We start from the raw sequence: 21696 nt of genomic DNA on the forward strand, positions 1-21696 counted from the left end.
GCTAGAATAAGGGAATGGTTGGTAAATGAGTGTGGAGGCCATATTTCCAAGAAAGTAACAATAACTTTTAATTTACCACTCTAGCCTCAAAGGGGCAGATATGACCGTTTATTTGTGGGTGAGAGAGGAAATCTGGCTACAATACCAGGAAGTCTGAATACCTTTTCTTTCCTCTTTTGCCGTTAATGAAAGGATTACTTTTTTCTTTTCTTTTTTTCTTTTTTAGAGCTTATGGCTAACCACTTCCCCCAGATAAAGCACCCCTCTTGATTAAAAGAAAGGCAGAGACCATAGGAGGGTATCAAGGGATAGGAAGTCAGGTCTTTTAAAGGGGGTTCCTACCTGACCACTGAGCTGGGGAGAATGTTGAGTGGACTAGGGTTACTGTGTCAATTATGAATCAAAGGATTCGGATTCTGGACAAAAACCTGTCCTGTTCAAGTTTCTGTTTTCAGATTAATTCAGTCTATTAAATGGTTTTGGGCATTTCATACCTAATATCAGTTTAGCCAGTACATCTTGATTACCAAATGTTTTTTTTGGTTTCTCCAGTCATATAGTATAAAGGCTATTTAACCTATTCCATAATGGTGATGTTTTGGCTATTACACATGCTGATGGTGTTACTGTTATTATTATTTATTTTATATTATTAATCTCCTTCATTTTAAATCCTAAACAATAAAGGCATTGTCATCCTCCACTGTACCCACTCTCCTCTACATATGCCATGACAAAGACACGGAATAGTTTGTTTTGGTTAGACCGGGGTTGGGCTGCAATTCAGTACCCCGGATTTAGGAGCACCTTTCTTTTAAATCACCTTAAGTGCTACTTTCTCAGCTCCCAGACTCCTGTCATACACCTCACCTGATTCCGGTGCCATGGTAATACATGCAGATGTGGGTTTTAGGTTTCACCTGTTGCTCTATATTTATCTATGCAGTGTCTCACAAAAGTGAGTACACCCCTCACATTTTTGCAAATATTTGAGTACATCTGTTCATGTGACAACACTGAACAAATGACACTTTGCTACAATGTAGTGAGTGTACAGCTTGTGTAACAGTGTACATTTGCTGTCCCCTCAAAATAAAACAACACACGGCATGTTTAATCCTCTGGCAACAAAAGTGAGTACAACCCTAAGTGAAAATATTTTGTAAATAATCAAATATTTACAAACACGTGAGGGGTGTAGTCACTTTTGTGAGATACTATATGTTTTTATTCTAGTATTTGTAAAAAAAAAAAAAATCTGTTTCTTATTCTATTTTTATTCTTTGTAAAGCACATTGAATTGCTTCTACAGTGGGGAGAACAAGTATTTGATACACTGCCGATCTTGCAGGTAATTAATTTGCACTTATCTGTAGTGTTTATCTATCTAGCTTGTTTTGGTGTGAATTTTTTTGGTGTGGCGGTAAATAGGTGACGTGATTTATCTTTGTCTCATTCTTTTACATCACAAGAACCTGGCATTTTAAGAGGGGTGTGTAGACTTTTTATATCCACTGTATGTGCCGTCGCAGGAAGGTTTGCTGTGTTTCAACAGCACGGAGGAGACACCAGGAGACGGGCTGTTACAAGAGGAGAGCTGGACAGGGCCAAAGAAAGGCATCCACCCAGCAGCAGGACCGGTATCTGCTCCTTTGTGTGAGGAGGAACAGGAGGAGCACTGCCAGAGCCCTACAAATGACCTCCAATGGGATACTGGTGTGCATGTTTCTGACCAAACTGTCAGAAACAGACTCCATGAGGGAGGAATGAGGGCCCGATGTCCTCTAGTAGGACCTGTGCTCACAGCCCAGCACCGTGCAGCTCGATTTGCAGAGAACACCAGAATTGGCAGGTCCACCATTGGCAGCCCGTTCTCTTCACAGATGAATGCAGGTTAACACTGAGCACATGTGACAGACGTGAAAGAGTCTGAAGACACCGTGGTGAATGTTGTGCTGCCGGCAACATCATCCAGCAGGTTTGGCTGGATGATGTTGCGATGGGTCAGTGGTGGTCTGGGGGGGGGGGCATATCCTTGGAGGGTCGCACGGACAGTTAAATTTCTCAATCAAAAAATAATCCATATAGGGCCCCATGCATTAATACCTGCACAGTCGGACTGTTAGGCACAGCCATAATTACAACACACAGTCTTTAGTTCATTTGGCGCCTTGAAATTTACATTTCAATGAACCGCCTTAAAAACCTGATTTGAAATACTGAAAACTCAGAATTCAGTTGAAATTGCATAAATCGTTATGTTAAGTCGAAGTAAATGAAAGAAAGAAAACTTACCAAAACGTACTGATCTAATCATCAGTGTAATTAGATATCACCAGTGGAATGTTGATATTTAAAATAAATACTTATGTAATTGTGTACACTGTCATACCCCTTTGCAGTAGGAACCAAACATGCAGAGATCATCCATTCACAAAAACATGGCGGTTGGAATAAAAAAACTCTAACTTGGACTCATCAGACCATAGGACAGATTTCCACTGGCCTAATGCCCATTTCTTGCATGTCTTGGCCCTTATTGGTATACGTAAGTACAATTTCTTTTAATGCAATTCCTGTCATGAATGCCTGATTATGGTAGTCTGTTCTGAACTGTTGATGTGGAGATGTGTCTGTTACAGTAACTCTGTGAAGCATTTATTTGGGCTGCAATCTGAGATTACGTTAATTGCCAATTTCCCAGGCCGGGAACTCCAATGCAGCAGAAATGCAGCAGACCGAACTCTGGGTTTTCCTTTCCTGTGGTGGTCCTCATGAGAGCCACTTTCATAATTTAAGGTTCTTGACATTTTCTGTATTCACTGACTTTCATGTCTTAAAGTAATTATGTAATTTCTCCTTGTTTATTCAAGCTATTCTTCCCATGATATGAACTACTACCACACACACATGATGGATACCAACCCTACCTTGTCACAACACAGTATACCAACCCAATATATTTATTTATGTCGATTTTTAATAATGTTAATGACGAATGAAAAACTGAAGTTTTGATTGCATAGGTATTTAGTGTCTTCAGAATTACCCAGCCTCAGACCTCAATCCATCTGAGAGACTGTGGTAAAACAAAAAGGTTTATCCAGCCCTCTACATCCCAACAAGAATGGACAAAACGTGCAGGAACCAGATGTGGAAAGTTGGCAGGGACTTAAATAATTACAGCTGTTATTGCTGGAAAAGGTGGTTCTACAAAGTATTGACTCAAACAGGTGAATACCTTCTGTTTCACATGAACACAATATTTTGCATATGTTGTTAAGGAGATAATATTAACACAACTACAGGTGATAAAGCCTGGTGCTTACTGTGGCAGGGGGGTCAGTTTGATTAGCATTGAAGAACACTTTTAGTATTGTTAGTTGCTCTGGATAAATGACTTTTTTTTGGGCACGCACATTTTTCCTTGTGATTAAGTCGAGGGGAATAGAGGAAATGTAACATTTAATTAAACATATCTTAATATCCTGTAGTAGAAAAATGTCATAATAGTTTTGATCAGCTGGGCACATTACAACAGATTGCAGGGGGCAACTGTTCATGAAAAAAGCCAGGTTATCTAGCCTAGTTGGCTACTAACTTACAAACTGTTGCTAATTATGCAACCACCTATATAAGCACCTAATCTCCTATTTTGCAGAGAAGCACAACAACACCCCCCTTCCCTGTTTCATAGTCACGGAACGACCACAGTCCACAATAGAAAGCCACTTCCCCCAAACCCAAAGAAGAGAATGTGTTACTCATGCTTATCCTTCAATGTTTACCTAATGAAATGTCATGTTTGTGGTAATCCGTGCGTTTGTAGCCAATCGACCCCAGAGGTCCTTCACTTCTGACTTACCCTATGTCATCCTTGCCGGGACCCCAAAAAAGAATTACCCCTTTGTCCAACCCCTCACCTCTACCTCTTTGCTCTCACCCCCACCTCTTCCCACCCTATCCCATTTGTCCTCTCCCTGGTTACAGAGCATTTGTGTGCCTGTCTCTAGCTCTAACAGATCCCTCTTGCCTTCCCTCCCTCGCTGACTGGCCTTGTCCCCTGGAACCTTTTGTGCCGATGCGCCACAGCGTTCTTCATGTTTAATTGAATCAACAGGATTGCTGTTATGAGGAATGGAATGGCAGGGTGGAGGTGGATAGGCCAACGGTGGGGAAGAGGCCATGTCAAGGGTCAAAGGGCAGGTTGTCACCTCTGACCCCTGTGTGGTACCTGCTGGGCATGCCCGATGGGTGTCAGGGCCTCTGTGTTGGGCTAAATTAAGGCCGTGTGTATTTTGCTGGTTCTAATGGGACCCAGCTGGATAATGGAGCATGGCTGTTTTTCTAGTGTAGGGTGAGCAAGGAGAAAGATCCACTGTTGAACATAACATGCCCCAATTGGGCTTTTTGTCCTCAGGTACCACAGAATTTCCTGGAAAATGTAAACACAACTTTTTGTCAATACAAGATACAATAAAACATAATCAAGATACAGCATCAGCTGTTTAAGGGATTTCAATGAAAGTAGTTCAAAGTTTAAATAACTTTTGAGTTTGCTTCCAAAATACTTTACCTTAGCTGTTTAGCACATTCTGCTGAAAGCATTTTAAACCAAACTGACATTAGGCGGAGAGATCATGCACTAACTAACATGATTTACATGATTTCAGCCTGGAGGAAACCTGGGAGTTGAGACACGGTTAGCCAGCTAGAGGCCTTTTGAGGACTAATCATCTCCACGTGTTCTTATCCAGAGTCCATCTGCCTTACCTCTGCCTGGGGAGCGGCTGGAGGTTTGGGTGGAGAGCACACCTCCCCCCTCACCATTCGTCTCTTTTCCCATACCCTCAGGATCCACAAATCAGCCCAGTAACCAGATTATTTGTCAAGTGTCCTTAAGGAGGAATAAACAACTTTTTAAGGAGAAGGTGAGTGGACAGACAGTTTTAGATTTTGGAGTTGTTCAAACAATGACCTACATAAAACTTGGGTTAAAGCAGTGCCATATTGTGGGGGAAGGTGTTTGTGTCCTTTTTTTCGATGCTCACCCTGAGCCGCAGCATCAGGCTCTAAATACAAGTTGATAGAGTTTTTAAGACATTTTTCAAATGTCATGCTGGCGGAATACGAAACAGAAAGCGTTGAAATACTGTGAGGAAATTCCATCACTTTGAGATGCAAACAGAGAAATATAACCCTCTCTGTATCTCTTGCTATCTGTATGTCTCTCTATTCCTCTCACACTAATCACTCTAATGAACGGTCAAATGTCTTTATGAAAGAACGGTCTGTGTTCTCTCATGGCAGTGTGACATCTGATTCCTCCTCCCATGCCCCAGTGTGATGGTCCAGATAGCAGGGACCATATGATAAGGTCATATCAAATGTCATAACCTGGTTTGTCTCCGCACATTCTCACTTTGAACCAGCCATTTTGTCTCCCTGTGGACAGACATTGTACTGCAACGACCCCAAGCACTCAGAGGACGTTTTAGAAGACCATTACAATTGAGTGCGATGGGTGAGAGGAAACACACAAAAGTTGTGTCACAGGCATTTGTGAGACATTTGCATGTCTATACATCATCCATTCCATCTGTCTAACGTCACGCATTCTTTCCGGACGACTGAAAGTAATAGTATTCAATTTTCATTTAGTATTCAAGTATTCAAGTTTCATACTACTACCAAATCACAACACAATGCATTTTGATGGTAAGCATTAGTATCCCATTTAATCCGTTTTTTTTAAATGTTCACCAAAAAAACACCACAGACGCCACCTATCTAAAATAAACTTTACACTGGGGGAAAAAAATTGGAAGAAAGAGTGTTTTCATTGGATAACCCCAATACTGCAGAAGATTCATGAAGGTAATCATGGACGTCCCGAGCCATGGGCTGGTCATGTCTTTACTGTCTAAAAGACAGTGACAATAAAGAAGGACAGAGAGCCTGAAAAGAGCTTTCCCCCCAGGCCATCAGACTGTTGAACTTCTATCTGCCCTGCACTTTAATCTGCACCGTAGAGCCCCTTGCACACTCGCACACAAAACACTCACTCCAGCTCATATGAACACACACACACACACACACACATGCACACGCACGCACATACAAACTTTGTGGATGCACAGTTTCACTGACATATCTATATTGCAATACCATTGCACTATATGTATGTTTTTCATTTTTTGTATATATTACTTTACCTCTGTGTTTCTCAAACTTTTTCTTTCTCGTTTGATGCTACAGTCACTTTCTTTAGCAGACTGCATTGTTTAGTATGCGATACAGAGGCATTTCACTGCCCTCGCGATAACATCTGCCATAACGTGTTTGCGATCAATAAAGCATTGACATTCTTGAAACCTGAACCTCTGAAACTTTAAAACTCTGTTTCCCTAATTGAGCACACGGCCCTCGGCACGACGCTGTGTAGTCGCAGCCCCCCCCCCCCTCAGAAGAGGAGCCCCTCTACAGAGTGGATGCGGTGGTGGAGGTGGGCTCTTTGTTCACGCGAAGGAGAATCACAATCACTCTGCTCAGGCATGCACACGGAGTCGCTCCTCAGCCGACATGGCCAGCCCTAATTAGAGTGAGCCCTGAAGTTTATTATGAATGTACGGCCGTGGTGAAAGGGAAGTGAGCAGGAGACTGAAAGAGAGGGGGAGGGGTACGGGACGAAGGGGGCGTGAGGGGGCTTGCCTTTGCCTTGTTCCACAGCGAGCAGATGTTCGGCAGCGTTCCGAATACCTACCGGGTCTTCTGAAAATCCCTCACCGTCATGGCTCTGCGGTGCCCTCCGGTAGCCTCAATGGGGTTCTGTACAGCAGGCCATGTTTTTACATTTTCTCGCCCACCGCCCCCCCCCCCCCCCCCCCCCTCTCCCATTATGCACCCACATTTCCATGCTTTTGAATGGCCATTAAAGAGTGGCCATGAAGGGGGCCAGCAGGGGCAGGCTTTGAAAGCGTATCCGCCTGATGTTAGGGAAGATAGGGCCCTTGGCGCGGAGTGGGGCAGAGCGGACCGCGTGTGGACCACAAAGGGCCTTCCTGTGGGGCCAGCACTGAGAAACATTTTAAACACGCCCTCTGAGGAACAGAGGAAAGTTCCTTCTTCCCCGCTCATATTTATAAAGTTTAAAAGGAAAGGTTTCAAAGCTCCCACTCTCGCTCCCTCTATTCTCCCATGAGTAAAGGGTTTGAGGATAAGCTGTTGCAGCCAGTGCATGCCACTATTAAAGCCTAGACAAAAATGATATATCCACACACTCATCATGCGAGAGACTGAAACACAAATTAATTGGCCAGGTCATTGTAATGCTACTGAAGAATTTGCGGTGTTCGGAAAAAGCGCCACTTGATCCAAACAACACTCAAATGTGCTGGAATCTTGCTTTAATAAAAATGTATTCATGTTTTTCTTTATTCACTGCAGATTGTTTATTCTCATACATTGTGGAAAAGCATTTCATGACCTTCTCTGGTCCCGGTGCTCCACTAGGTCTTTAACAACCGGAGCTGACCCATTGGATCAGGTTGCCAAATACATGCCATTTGGACCCCTTAGAGTCTTGACCTGCCGTTCCCTGATGCCCTTTCAGAAACTCTGCTTTTGTAAAGAGAGCATGCTGAGTAGTCTTAGCCCCAAATGTCTCATGTGCTTTTGCAATTATAACTGACCGGAGAATTCCGGTGAGAAGGAGCACCAGAAAAGGAGCACCAGAGAAGGAGCACCAAAGAAGGAGCACCAGAAACCCTTGTTGCTCTCGTCCTCCGTTGAGTTTTATCTCACTGCCTCCTTTGGGTGGCTCTGGACAAACATTGGCCTTAGTGTGTTAGGTTCCTGTGTGTGTGTGTGTGTGTGATGGCCTTTACTTCTCTGGAGACCTGATCTGTAGGTCAAGCTGTCTGTTTGTGTATGAGTAACCAGACTCCTCTCTGAAAACTGCCACCCCGCCCTTAATTCCATTCCTCCTCAGCCTGAGTCAAACGCTCTCATGCTCACAAATACAGACACACACTTATATATACACACAAACACAGACACATACATATATATACACACACACAGACACACACTTATATATACACACACACAGACACACACTTATATATACACACACACAGACACACACTTATATATACACACACACAGACACACACTTATATATACACACACACAGACACACACTTATATATACACACACACAGACACACACTTATATATACACACACACCGGCACCCTGGGCAGAGGAGGTTGCAGTGGGGAGGTTTTACCTGTCATGCGGCCCTGACAGGGGGAATACCTCCCCTCAGGATGAGACATTGTTTTGGCTTGTCTTAAGTGGATGTGTATCACCTGCTCCTGGCCTCCCCTCTGGATCTCTCTGGCCGACACTGCTGTCCACAGATGTGACCTGCTCTCTATATGCGGAGCCCTTTAAATGCACTGCTAACATCAGAACCGGTACTTTTTTCTCTCCATTCAATGGAGAGAAAATGGCACTTGATCTGAAATAGGACGACATGCCAATGTTTACTCAAAATTGTCACACGTAATTTCAGACACTTTGGATATCTATGAACATGCTGGCTTTCTGTTGTTTCATGCGCATGGGTATGATTGGGCATTGGCACGTTTGACATTAATCAATCAAATGTTTTTTTGGAAAGCCCTTTTTACATCAACAGTTGTCACAAAGTGCATATACAGACACTTGACATTTAATAACAGGAACGTCACCCACCACACCCCCCACACCCCTTCTCTGTCCTCATCCAGCCCTTTACCCCCTGAGGTGAATCATCGCAGTGGGGTGTATACATCATCACCTGCAAATGAAATCACAGCAGATTACCTGGGGTGAAAACTAACAAACATGACAACCCACTGTCACAGTGCAGGCAGGCAGGATCATGGCAGCTATATTAGTAGAGTAGTTTAGGTTACAGGTGGTAGCTCTCTTGATTGTCTCACCTATGCTCAAAATTGCACTAGGCATGTGAAAGTTAGGCTTTGCACACCAATAAAAAAGACACACCAAATGCCTTGGCTGAGTCCTTGTTAGGGATGCCTGAACTTAAAACTGTCTGTGCAACTTTCATACTTAAACCATGTTTTCTCTTTTATTTTTTTTATACTCAGAAAATTGGAAAATAATGATAATGGCCTGTTTGTGTAAGGGATTGTTTATATAGTTACCCTTTGTATATTTTGCATCTGGGCTTTAAGGAATTCATCTTATTCTGTAAATTTGAACAGATTTAAAAAATCTGTCAAAAGTAACTGTTTATTTTATATTCATTTGTAACCATTTCATAAGATAGTTATTGCAGTTTGTATATTGTATTTCTGAATAGGAACCACTCGTACGTACAGTATTGTTTTGGGGCATTTATATAGGATTTTCACAGGAACCAATTCTATTCCTTGCCTTTACTGGACGTTCATAGAAACACATCCCCCCAAAACAATCACATTCAATGGTTACAAATCTTGATAGAAAATAATAAATTTTACACTTGGGGAGTGTTTTCACAGTTCATTAATAATGTACAGTTCCTGGCATACGTATCATTACAGTGAAAGCATTTTGCATTGAGTGCATTGTTCAGTGCTCCAAGGGGATTTACTATGAAGTTTCCATATAGCTCTTCAGGTAATTTCTTTGTACATATTGGTTTCACAGTTTTGACCTGACACTGCTTTTATTAATATATAGTCAACCCTATTTCAAGGACACCACAAATATTGTAACTGATTATTATAATGTCCAAGAAATGCAAAATAATTGATCATGTTCAGTATTGAATCACATATTCCTAGCAGGCAATGATTGCAACATCATCAAACTGCTAAATGGCCGCTGAAGCTAAGCAAGGTTGCTTCTGATGCTTCTGAAATTAGGGTTGCAGGAACAGCACTGTAAAGATCAAGCCCTAATGCCCCAGGGTAGTGAAGAGGACATTGCCCTACAATGAGTGTGGCCTTTTGAATGGGACATTAAATGGGTGTTCTGACTCTCTGTGGTCACTAAAAAGCCCTTGGCTCTTACAGTATTGTAAGAGTCGGCCACCAAATCATGGCCTCTAAATCATCCCATTTTCAAATTGGCTCATTCATCCCTTATCCTCCCCTGTGTAAAAGATAAAAAAGAAAACAAAAGGCTAAATGTCTGTAGTAACTAAATGTATGTAATCACTAATATATGGTAGAGTATATAAGTCCCTTTGGATAAGAGTGTCAACTAAATGACTGAAATGTAAATCAAGCTTGAGTCTGTATACACTTGTTGGATATATGTTATCCACAAATGTGGATAATGGACCATCCCAAATAGACCTCTTTGCCTAAATGGTCAAACCAATATGTACACAAATACTGTTAAAAATAAGAATATATCCTGGTCCTATACTAAACCAGTACACAACACCTAACCTTCTTGAAAATATGCTGTGCATTTAAATATGGGTTGAAAATGTAAGTTTGAACAAAGAAATATCCAGTTTGGCTTCACATTATCACATGCTTTGATATTGTACATTAGCATGACAATGTTTAACACACAACTGTGAATCAATCTTTTCATGCTACACTGAAGAATTGCAAACCCTGTCAAGTCAGTCTTTGTTTTTAGTCCTGGTGGGGGTTGGGATTTTCTGTCATAGTCCCTAATGGTGTCCTTTTATTAGAGCTCACTCAACAGTGTGAATAGCATTCTGCCAAAATGCCATACTCACTGAGACAAATTTCACAAACCACCTGTGGCATTTGGCCCTCTTAAGTAATTTCCCTTGTGGTCCAAATCTTGCTTGCCCTTTGTTTGAGGTTTTATAAATGGAATTGTTCTTTTGCCTTTTCATGGATCTTGCTTTAGTCACTGCTTGATGGCACACTTAGCAAAAATAACCACAACATAAGTTATAGCATCTCGACCTACACAATTACATCTGAGCTGTATAACCACAACCCTGAACCCCATGAAATGACCTCCTTCAAAATGAGGACAGGTAAAGTGGATAGGGACATTGTTATAATAAAGCCGTCTCACACACAGACACACACAAGCGTATTGATCTGTGGTGCAGTGTTGGCATGAGTGATGCAGGTGGTGGTGAGGACATTTAGGGCAGGGGTCCTCCATGCCTCCTGACACTGTTATGATTAGGATTAGAGGGTGCTTTAGCCAGCCCTCTTCTCCCTAAACAATCACCCCTCAGCCCTGATGGCCCTCCCCCCATGCACTTCCAGTCAAACTACTCCCCTTCACCTCCTCAGTGGTGAAGGCAAGCTTTGGCCTAAACAACTTCTTGCTCATTACTCAGTAAAGCCCTATTACCCAAGCTGAGTAAAAAAAAAAAAAAAAAAGTATCTGCCAAGTTGGCTGCACCCAACGTTCAACGCTATCCAGCTCATCTCGCTCGCTTCCCTTGCTATGCACACAAAACTCAATCACTACCCCTGCTTTAGGACAACATTGCGTCAAACATAGAAACCCCTAATGCTCTGCTCAGACTGCCCAAACAAACTCACAGATTGTTGTTTGCCACACTCTAATGGTCTTTGAACGAACAGGTTTGGATGCCTGGGCTGTGAGGTGTTTGCATTGGTCGTGGTTCACATGATGCATTCTACAACACTCAGTGGACCAGTCACGACTCTTCTCTCAAGCTCTGTATGGGTTTCGCTGTCCTCCGTCAATGATTTGTTATTTCACTGAGATTTTTGAACAATTACTTAAAACTGGGGGAAAAAATCATCCCGATACCTCTTCCAAAGGATACTGGAAAGCAATGTCACTTGTGACTCCAGAAGACAATCATTCTTCTTTGTCTTGTAATAGCAGATCACATTACACATGGATATTAAACCATACATCTTGGTGTGTCTTGTTGTGAGTAATGTTATATTTTAGTCTATTTCAAGACATTTTTAGAATTGATAAAATAGAGGTGGACATGAAAGCCAGTATGGAATCTGCTATAGCACTAGAACATATATAAAGAAATGTCATTAATATGTGCTTCTGTCACTAGACGGTACAAGACATTGAGTGTTGGGAATGACAAAGTATTTTTGTTATGGCATAAAATATGCTATTTAATGAACTAAAGTGCGTGAACAAAAGACCTAAGTCAGTGAGTTCCCATGTGCCCTTGTGTCTCCAAAAGCCCTTTGGCCTAAGTTGGCCCTCTGTCTACCCCAACTGCTCCATTTTGTTATATTCACTTTTCCCTCTAGAAAGGACAGTTAAATGTATTAGTTAACTGCTCACTGCTGCAAAGGAGGACCACATGGTCATTAACAAGTCATCATTGACTCCCTACTTGAGAGAAGCTAGAGTAGAGTAATTAGAAACAGGGTTCTGGTGCAAAAGTTTGTAGAAAATGATGCTGGATTGACTGAGAGGAGCATCAAACCTCAAGGATCACATACTGTCTGTCTGACAAATGTGTCCTGGACTGTCTCCTCTCACTTTAGATCAGTCGGCCCTGACCGTGCTATCTTTAAACGAGAGCCCCCCAACGTGTGACTACATTCGCGTCACCCTCGCATGCGCTCTGTCACCTCCAGGCAACGCTGGCTTTAACGTCTGTATCTCTGGCCTCAGGGGTGAAACAGTTCAACACCTTTCCGCCTCTGATGTCAAAGGCCTTTTTTTCCCAGGGGTTCTGTTGTCTCTGTCTGTTTAAGCTCCGGGGTGACCATGACCAGTCACAGTGATTGCTGCAGCCTGTTGGCTCTGCTTCGTCTAGCCAGACCTAGGTCCCCGGTTACCGCAGCACTTCAAGGAACTTTTACAACCCTCCATGGACACAGTCGGAATGGCGTTGCTGTTTCAATTCAGTGAACAATCTTAATGTGGTTTCACATTTCCATAAGCTGATAAAGGGGGCAGCAAACTCCACTAATTACATTTTTGTGACTAGCATTAAGGATGGACTGAGACAAGACGTTTGTCTCTGCATTTCTAACACAACTGCCCATTCTGTTTGAAGCCTTGATTATAAGAAAGGTTTTCAAACAAAAAAAAAGTGGACAGAACTACTGCACAAAATGGGACCAGTCCAAAAGCCATATTTTAAATGAATAATGTTCTGGGTTGTTTGTTGGACTCATTGAATCATTGTCATGTTTGGAAGGTAGATGCTAATAGTTTAAATGTGGTTTGAATTGTTGGAATTACAATCTGCTCATTATAATAATTATTTAAAAAAGCATCCATTATTATCTAATTTGACCTATAACCTGTAGTTTTCTCCTGTTGCGGTTGAACCTCTGACATGTGATGTTGTCTTCAATCTAAGTACAACTAAGAAAAAAGTCATCAAACTATGTGCAACTTTTCGCGAGCTGTGACTCAAGACTATCTGCAGCGCTCGTAGTCTCATACTTGTTTGGCTCAAAAAGCATGTAGGCGGACCGAAAGAAATGTGAGGGAGTGTTGCATGTGGGGGTGTGGCTATCGTACAGTGTAGCGTTAAAACCCCACGTGGGCAAGCACACGGTTTGCAGTGTGCACAGAAAACTTTGAAAACTTTTTGTCAACTGGAGCTAACAAACTTGCTTGTTTGTTCCGTTGTCCGAGAGGGAACCAGAGGTCAAGAAAAATGCCATCTTACGCGCTGAATCAATTTCTTGATTTGGAAGAGGTTATGTGCAAGGTATTTTGATGTTTTTTCTTAATACTACATTATATTTAGCAAGCTAGCCAGCTAACCATGACTCGTGTCTGGCATCAAGTGTGGCAATGGCGTTTCTCGTGTTAGTTAAGGTATTAACTATTGCTGCATGTGCCAACCCGCTTACAGTATATCCTACATTTGCATAATTTAACATTGTATACTGATGATCAGTTAGGCTGCCCTGCATTTTTGTTAACAATCGGTTAAAAATGACAATCAGTTTTTAGTTAATCCAAAAGTACTATACTAACTAAAACTAGGGAGTGAATTTGTATTTTGATTGAAATTGAAGTACGCAGTGGTTTGTGCTGTACCTTGACAGTTTGAGTCTGACAAACGTACACATCCTGGCATACTACTGTGTAGTGCCGTAAATAAGTAGTGACGTTAAGTAAACACAAGTGGTCAATCCTTGACGTTAATTTCGAACTTGTTACGCTGTTGATTTGGCCTTGGAAACAACTTCAAAACAACGTTAACGATTGCCAACGTTGGATAACTTGTTAACGTTAATCAGTGGTGTCCAAACATTGATTTAATCTGTTTGCACCCCTCTAGGAGTCCTGGCTATCCATGCGATTGTTTTATATATTTTTAATTTGGTTAATGTCCCGTGAATATGCACTTTAAAAGTTTACTCCTGGCTTTAGTTGGCTTACTGTGTGGTGTTACTAAAATCTTGTTCATGGTCAGCTAACTGAACTAGATATTGCTTAGTTCAGATCCCTACATAATGTTTACGTATTTGCAGTGTTCCCACCAGACCTTAAAGCCACATCAAAACTTTCTCGAATGCAGTTAGCATCCAAATAGCTCATGTTCGCAGAACCGTGTTCTTTGTTAAAGGTAGTTTATTTGTTGCCTGGTTGAATGAAAAATAACTGGTTATATCTTTATGCACCAAATCTAATGGTTTATCTGACCAGTAACCAAAAGTTTATTTTCTTTTGAATCACAAATCCAAAAAGAGAATCTATTTGATTCTTGAGCAAGGCAGTTAAAACATAATGTAGCAGGGAGAATAATAAACTTCAGTTGGATGTTATGTGTAATTGACTATAATAATGTAAACACGACTTTGGTCTGAACCGCTTTATTTTCTTTATCCAGCAGCTTCTGAGCCTGGACCTCAGAGACCCTTCCATGCAGTCAGCATTGCCAGTGAGACCTGTTGGCTACAAGAATCCCCAGACCCCATGTTCCCTCTCTAGATCTAGCTCTGCCTTCTCTACAGACTCCGCAGAGAGTGCAGCCATGTTCCCCGGCCACTGGGGGCAGAACGTGGAAGCCTCGCTCCCATCGAGATGGAACAAGATGTCGTTCTGGGCTGAGCGTTCTGTCAGCATGGTGGAGCCCAGCACGGCCCCCCTGGGGTGGTCCTCTGCAGATTCCAGGCAGGCCCCCTCCTCCCCCACTGGTGGCCCCCTCTCTGTGCCCCCCACCTCGTCACGCTACAAGACCGAACTGTGCCGCACCTTTGCCGAGAGTGGCGTCTGTAAGTATGGCGGGAAGTGCCAGTTTGCCCATGGCTTTGATGAGCTGCGCGACCTCAACAGGCACCCAAAGTACAAGACCGAGCCCTGTCGCACCTTTCACACCATTGGCTTCTGTCCCTACGGCATCCGCTGCCATTTTGTTCATAACAACGAGGACGACCTGGGCCCCGCCCGGCCCTGTCCCCAAGTCCCCCGTACCAGGCGGCCCCCACTGCTCAGGCAGAGCTTCAGCTTTGCAGGCTTTCCCTCTCCCCCTCCACAGCCCCCGGAGGACTCCCTGCCTCATCCGTTCCTCCGCGTGCCCTCCGTCTCCCCTCACGCCTCGGCGGACGCCTCCGACCTGCTCTCCCACGCCTTCACCGAGGCGGACTCTGCCTTTGAGCCGGCACGCGATCCCCAGTCTCAGTTTCTTCCCTCTCCGGACTCGGGCTGTTCCCTGTGCGGGATGTCCCCCGTGCCTTCGCCCTCCCAGAACCCCTGCGCCTCGTCGGCGGGACGCGGCCTGCAGCAGAGCCCTCCCTGTGGGCCGGTTCTCGGAGCCCGGAGCCTCTCCTACACCTCGCTGTCCGACCATGAGGGTGGGTGCGGCAGCTCCACCAGCAGCCTTAGCGGTTCTGACTCCTCTGGTCCAGACGGTTCCGGCCGGCGGCTTCCCATTTTTAGTCAGCTCTCCGTGCCTGACGAAGGCTTTGGCAGCGAAGGCGCTAGCTTCTTTCTTTAGGCGGGGTGGTGTCTTCCAACCACCCGACTCCATCACTGTCTGTTGAATTCCAGTGGAAACGCTTGTATTTTCTTTTTTACTGTGACTGTATACTATTGTATACCTGCTGTATTGTGTGGGCAGATGCTTGATACATAAGTGTTTCTGTAAAACTCAAGTGAGATTAAGTTATACAATCAGGGCTAAGATTTGAGGTTCAAGGAATATTGCCAAAACGACCCCCCCCCCCCCCCCATTGCACTGCATTGATTGTTTTGGACCAATGTTATCAGTGCCATTGAAGATGGAACTGCTCAATTCCTAGCAGTTGTTGTAAGGTATAATAGTCATGTAAACAAAAGTTCAGGAAGCAATAAATTAATCTTAATGTTTATTATGAAGCCAAAGAAGGACACAGTGCGTCTCTGCCAGGTTAGAAGCTTTCCCCTTTGAATGTTGGGCAACTATTGTTGATGTTTAATGCTTGAGAGGGGCTCTTCATTGTACACTTATGTTTTTAGACGATCTAATCACCTGTAAAAACTTCTTTTTTTTTGCAGGTTTATTTTTCTGAAACAGCATTTTCATTGTTAAAGTTGCGGGAGGATCAAAGCTTAAATTGATTTCCAAACTTTACTCTGCAAGGCAACTTGTGAGTTTCATTGTTTTCTAATGTTTCTTTGATCTGTGCAGTTTCTTATATAGATGTGCTGAACACACCAAGGGAACTTGTATTCCCTGTGTGGGAGACTGGATGTATTCCCTGATTAGCAGAAAAACATGTAAAAGTATTGTGTTTCTGTTGAAATCTGAGTTGGACCTAAACTGCACCTGGTTCAGTCATTTGAAATGTAGTGTCTTATAGAAATTGTTGGAGATGAAATGGTAGTTTCAGATGTTTTGGTAGTTGGTTCTGAGACTGGATGCTCTTTTTGCATTCCATTGTATTTAAATGCCTTTTGACCAACATGTTTCAGGCTTGTTTAGTGTTAATCTTTAGTAAATTAATTTGTTTAATTTATTTTAATGTATTTATAGATAACTGAGTTGTTAATGATTGTATCAAGTTTAATATATTGGTTCTTTTCCTTTTTGTACTGGCAATAAACTTTTTTTAAAACAATGTTCCGTCTCTTAATGAATGCTTCCATCAACTGGAGTCAGCGCATGGTGACAATCTGCCCACAGTGGTTGCCATTTTAAATGTATGGACTAGATTCATCATGGCGCCATCAGGGTTGTTTGTGAGTGAACTGTTCATGAACTATTAAGATTTGGCCTCCTGTCACACTAACCTAGTTACAGCACAGCTACTGAGATGGTGTTTTGTATCCATGTTTAACTGCTCAACAACACCCTGCCCGAAGATTTGTCTGTAACTGGGGACTGCTCTCCTATAGCTGTATTCCTTTGTTATTCAGAGTGTGTGTGTGTGGGGGGGGGGGGGTTGTTCAGTGCCTGTGGTGGGGGTAGTCAAGCAGATCAGATTTCATATGAAGATAAGACTGCTTTTGTTTCGTCTCTAATCTTTACGCCCCTTTTGCTCACTGCCAGTGTAGCAATAACATTTGAATGCCTTCAGATGGCAGCTGATGCCTGGACTAAACAATGGCAGTGTCATTTGTGTGGCTGTTTTTTAACTAACTGACAAAAAAGTAAGCTTTAAGTTAATTGTAGATCAATACTGAAAAAGTATTCTGGATTGTGTAAGAAGTTGAACTCCTGTTTTGGTTTTCTGTTAGTCAATGAAATTGTGTTATTTCCATTAAAATGTCATGAATGATATTCAGAAGACACACCCCCCCCACCACCAATGTTTGTGTTCCTCATTTACCATGAGATCCATGGGTCATCACAGCGACAATGAAGAAGCTCTGAACGCAAAATGAAAACAACCTGTGTCACGATTGACAGTGCAGTGATGTGACAGTGATACAGTTCATCATTCTCTTGTCAGTGTGACAATAGGATGGTGTGGCTGTCATGGAGGAGAGTGTGCCCGGGAAAGGGTTAAAATGTCTGACTGTCCTCCATTGTGAGGTGGTGGGGGGGGGGCGGATTCTCCCACATCGCCCAGTGAGTTTGTACAAAGGCAGGCACATTTTCACACAACCACGGATCATCTGGAGTACGGAGCAGATGGCTGCATTCACCGGGACCATGGGTCAAACATATGGTCCTGGATAGAAAGGAATCTCTTTTTGAGGAGCGGGGGGGGGGGGGGGGGGGGGGGGGGTTAATGTGCCCATGCCTATGCACTGTATTCCACAGAGGCACAGGGTGAAGGGAAAAGGTCTGAACAAATGTATACAGAAGAGTCTCCCCGTGGCTGACCCTGAGGGGTCCGGTGTAACATGAGCGCCTTGTGTTGGCAGGAAAAGTTACTAAGCAGTTCATTTATTTTTGCCTGTTTGCTCTCCTTTTTACTTGCTCTGCTGATTTGGTGAAAAGAGAATGTGTTCATTTAGAAATAATTAGTTGTTGGCACAACTGTTGGACATGCTTAAACTAATCAATCAATGAACTGTATAACAGAATATAAAAAGCCTTGTTTCTTCCTTTATGAAGAACACATTTACCATTGTTTGTATTTAAATATGTTTAAGCTGAACCAGAACAATACATTTGAAAAATCTAACTGGCTAAATGAACAGCTTGTAGAACCTGGCCTTCATACCAAACAGCAGTTTATCGGTTTGTATTCCCCACCACCCCAAAAATTACGGTTGTTAACCCTGTTATTACCAAAAACATTTAAATTATGGTCTGCACAAAAAACAATATTAGCCACTAGAGGTCAGTAAAGGCTTGTTTATCCTGATCTGCAGCAATACCTATTCTGTCACGCATTTCGGTCCTGCAGGATAATCAACTGCATATAGGGGTCAGCATTAACCTGTTCCCTAAAGCAAAGCACACACAAACTGCTGGTCATGGTTCACATCCGAAAGAGTACATCTCCAAAGTATTCTCGTTGACACCTGACCTGTTTATCACACATATGAAAAGGTTTGAATAACAATAAGGTAACCTTTTCAGTTAGGGTACACTATTTAATGAATTGGACATTGTTATTATGGTTTTTGAACACTTCAGTGGGTGTTTTCTGGGGTTATAAACATCCCATTTTTATATGTATACTAACCAAACACCACCAATGGAATTTACACAAATAAAACGTCATTGTCTTGTCACTGTGATGTGGAACATTATTATTTACATATTATTTGACTTATTCTATCTCTGCCTAAAGACTGTGGACACAGCCCATCTGTATTTATTGACCCATTTGTCATCTGAACATGGAAAAAACTGCTAATGTAAAAAAAGCTTTATAAAACAAAAATATTTATATATATATATATATATATATATATATATATATATATATATATATATATATATATATATATATATACACACATATATATATTGTTCTTCTACAACCTGGTACAAATTGAAACCTGAAGTGTGTTTTTGGAATAGGTGTATAGCTAAAGTTTCCAATATACTGCCATCTCACAGCTTAGTGGGAATCCAAACTTAATAGTCTGGTCAGTCCTGATGACCCATCTACAAGAGCATCAAGAGGTAAAAGCCTAATTAATAGTTCAATGCAGTGGATTACATTAAAATGATAGAGTCCTCGAATGGCGATGTTCATCTTAAAACATATTTTCCCCAGATAAATTCTCACAGACCTGAGGGCCTTCATTTCACTTCTTCTTCCTGGTCTACTAACTTCCCCTCATGGTCACACACAGCAGGCCAAGATGGCTTGATGTAAATATTCACAAAAACTGGACTCCCCTATAATTTTATTATCCAGACTGGGAACAACTGGTCTGCCTTTTTCCCTTGCTACATGGGTGCCCCAAAGCAAGGCATCTTGCAGGGTATTATTTCTGGTCAGGGCAAGTCCATTCCCGCTCCACCCACCAAACCCAGACTAAAAAAAAAATACCAGTGATAAGTCTCACTCTGGGAGATCCCCTCGGATGGATTAGGACAATAGGTTCTCAAAGTGGCCTCACCTGGATACTTTTTTTTAAGAACGTGTCTCAGAGTTGGCCGTCTCTGTTCCTCTAATGTCTCTGCCACAGGCTCACAAAAGAAGAAGTGGCGTAGATCATTATGATATGATGTCTGTCTGTTTCAAAACCTACATGTCCTACAATTAAAATATTTTAATCCGAATCTATCAGATATATTCAAATTTTAAAAATAGCAATTTTTGACATTATAGTTTAACCAGGTGTGAAAGAAAAATGTAAAAGTAAAATCTGCTGTATTAGCTCTGCGTTTCAGTAAATGAAAAGTCTTCTAAATGTTGTGAAATATTTCAGCAGCGTGTATGCAGACGTTGTCTCTTGGAGACCATTTGTTATCGTCAGAGACGGATGAGTGAAATGCAACTCTTTGTAGTAGTCCTCTCGCCATCAGTGAGAGATGGTTCAAAAGAGACAAGATGGCGGCATATGCATTGTTAGAATATTTCTCCTTTGCAAAAACAGAAACACGTTTTAATGTATCGCTGAAGCAAGAATCCAACCCAGTGTTGTTTTATCAACTCTCTCCCTCATCTTCCCCCACTTTCTTGCTCAAAGAATCGTAAAACAAATCTAGAATAAAATATATTCAAAAACAGAAGATTTACCAGAAATTACAAAGATTCTTTCGCCAATTCTGGGTAAGCTGAACATTCTCTTCCAACCCCACTTGGAAGCAATTCAGATGTTCTGGTTAATTTGTACTGACATTGGCAGTGTTCAAAAGGATCAAAATGAAATGAGCGTAGAAATGGTCACAAATGATGAGGCTTGATTTCAGACTTGACATTAAAAAAAGCTGAAGGGTTTACAGACTTTTGACATCAACTGTAATTGGAATGCTCGTGATATGTTACAAATCCAATTTATATAATTTATTAGATGCTCTTATCTAGATGTGCTCTCAGACTAGTTCAAGGAAATGGACGAAAAAATCTTTAAAAGTGGAACTCTTCAGAGTGAACTATATGTCCCTAGAGGTGTTAGGTGGACCAAGGATGAGAAACGTGAAAAAATGACCTCAAACTTCATCAGAACTTCCAAGTAACAGTCTATCCAACTCTAGAAACTGGACGTTTGTAAAATATATTGTTAATAAAAATGTGCCTAAACACATTTTTCTTTTTACTTTGGTGATATTAATATTTTTATATTGAATACATTCATGTGATTTTAAGCACAAACATTTTCTTAAACATCTTTTAGAGCAGACTAGCAGTAGTATATATATTGTCTCTATCATGTATATATTAAGAGTCTATATGTTGTTGTATGGACAAATTCATTAAGATATTCTCAAGGTTTGTGAGACAAATGTAAAAATCCTATTGTCCCAATCAAATGTATATCATATTTGAAAATTGCCAGGAAAATCTGAGATCATCAATTTAATGATCGGTTAATATTATGTTATGGACAACTTCAATTGCCTAAATATCTTAACTTCAGGAGAATTAAATAGATTTGTCTGTTTGTGCACACGTGTGAGTGTGTTTTTGCATGTGTGTGAGGGTATTTTTGCTTGTGCGTGAGTGTCTTCAAGGTTATGAGAGCGGGTACTCAGAGTCCTGTTCTGAATGACCACCTTTGTGGTTCATTCACGCCAGCTCCATTTACCACATGGCCTCTCAGAGTCAACATCTCTGCCCGATGACCATGGGCGTGGACTAGGAGTAGGGAGGAAAGCTCAGCTTCTCTCTCTGTTTTTGTGTCTTTCCCTCCTCTCAGTGCATGTGTGGATTTGTCCATTTGC

At 42.0% G+C, this 21696-nt stretch overlaps 1 protein-coding gene across 2 annotated transcripts; it reads left to right on the forward strand.

Annotated features, from left to right (window-relative positions):
* Window positions 1-13499: 13499 nt before the first annotated feature.
* Window positions 13500-16144, forward strand: zgc:114130 (uncharacterized protein LOC570332 homolog). Of its 2 annotated transcripts, none has more exons than XM_010891987.5 (2): window positions 13500-13677; window positions 14812-16144. In XM_010891987.5, the coding sequence occupies exons 1-2, from the start codon at window positions 13624-13626 to the stop codon at window positions 15913-15915; spliced, it is 1158 nt and encodes a 385-aa protein (XP_010890289.1). In that variant the 5' UTR covers window positions 13500-13623; the 3' UTR covers window positions 15916-16144. The 2 variants fall into 2 exon arrangements, with proteins under 2 accessions (XP_010890289.1, XP_010890288.1); XM_010891986.5 differs by having other exon boundaries at window positions 13505-13677; window positions 14809-16144.
* Window positions 16145-21696: the final 5552 nt, after the last annotated feature.

This window comes from Esox lucius, chromosome 1 (assembly GCF_011004845.1).
Source record: "Esox lucius isolate fEsoLuc1 chromosome 1, fEsoLuc1.pri, whole genome shotgun sequence".
NCBI classification, from domain to species: domain Eukaryota; kingdom Metazoa; phylum Chordata; class Actinopteri; order Esociformes; family Esocidae; genus Esox; species Esox lucius.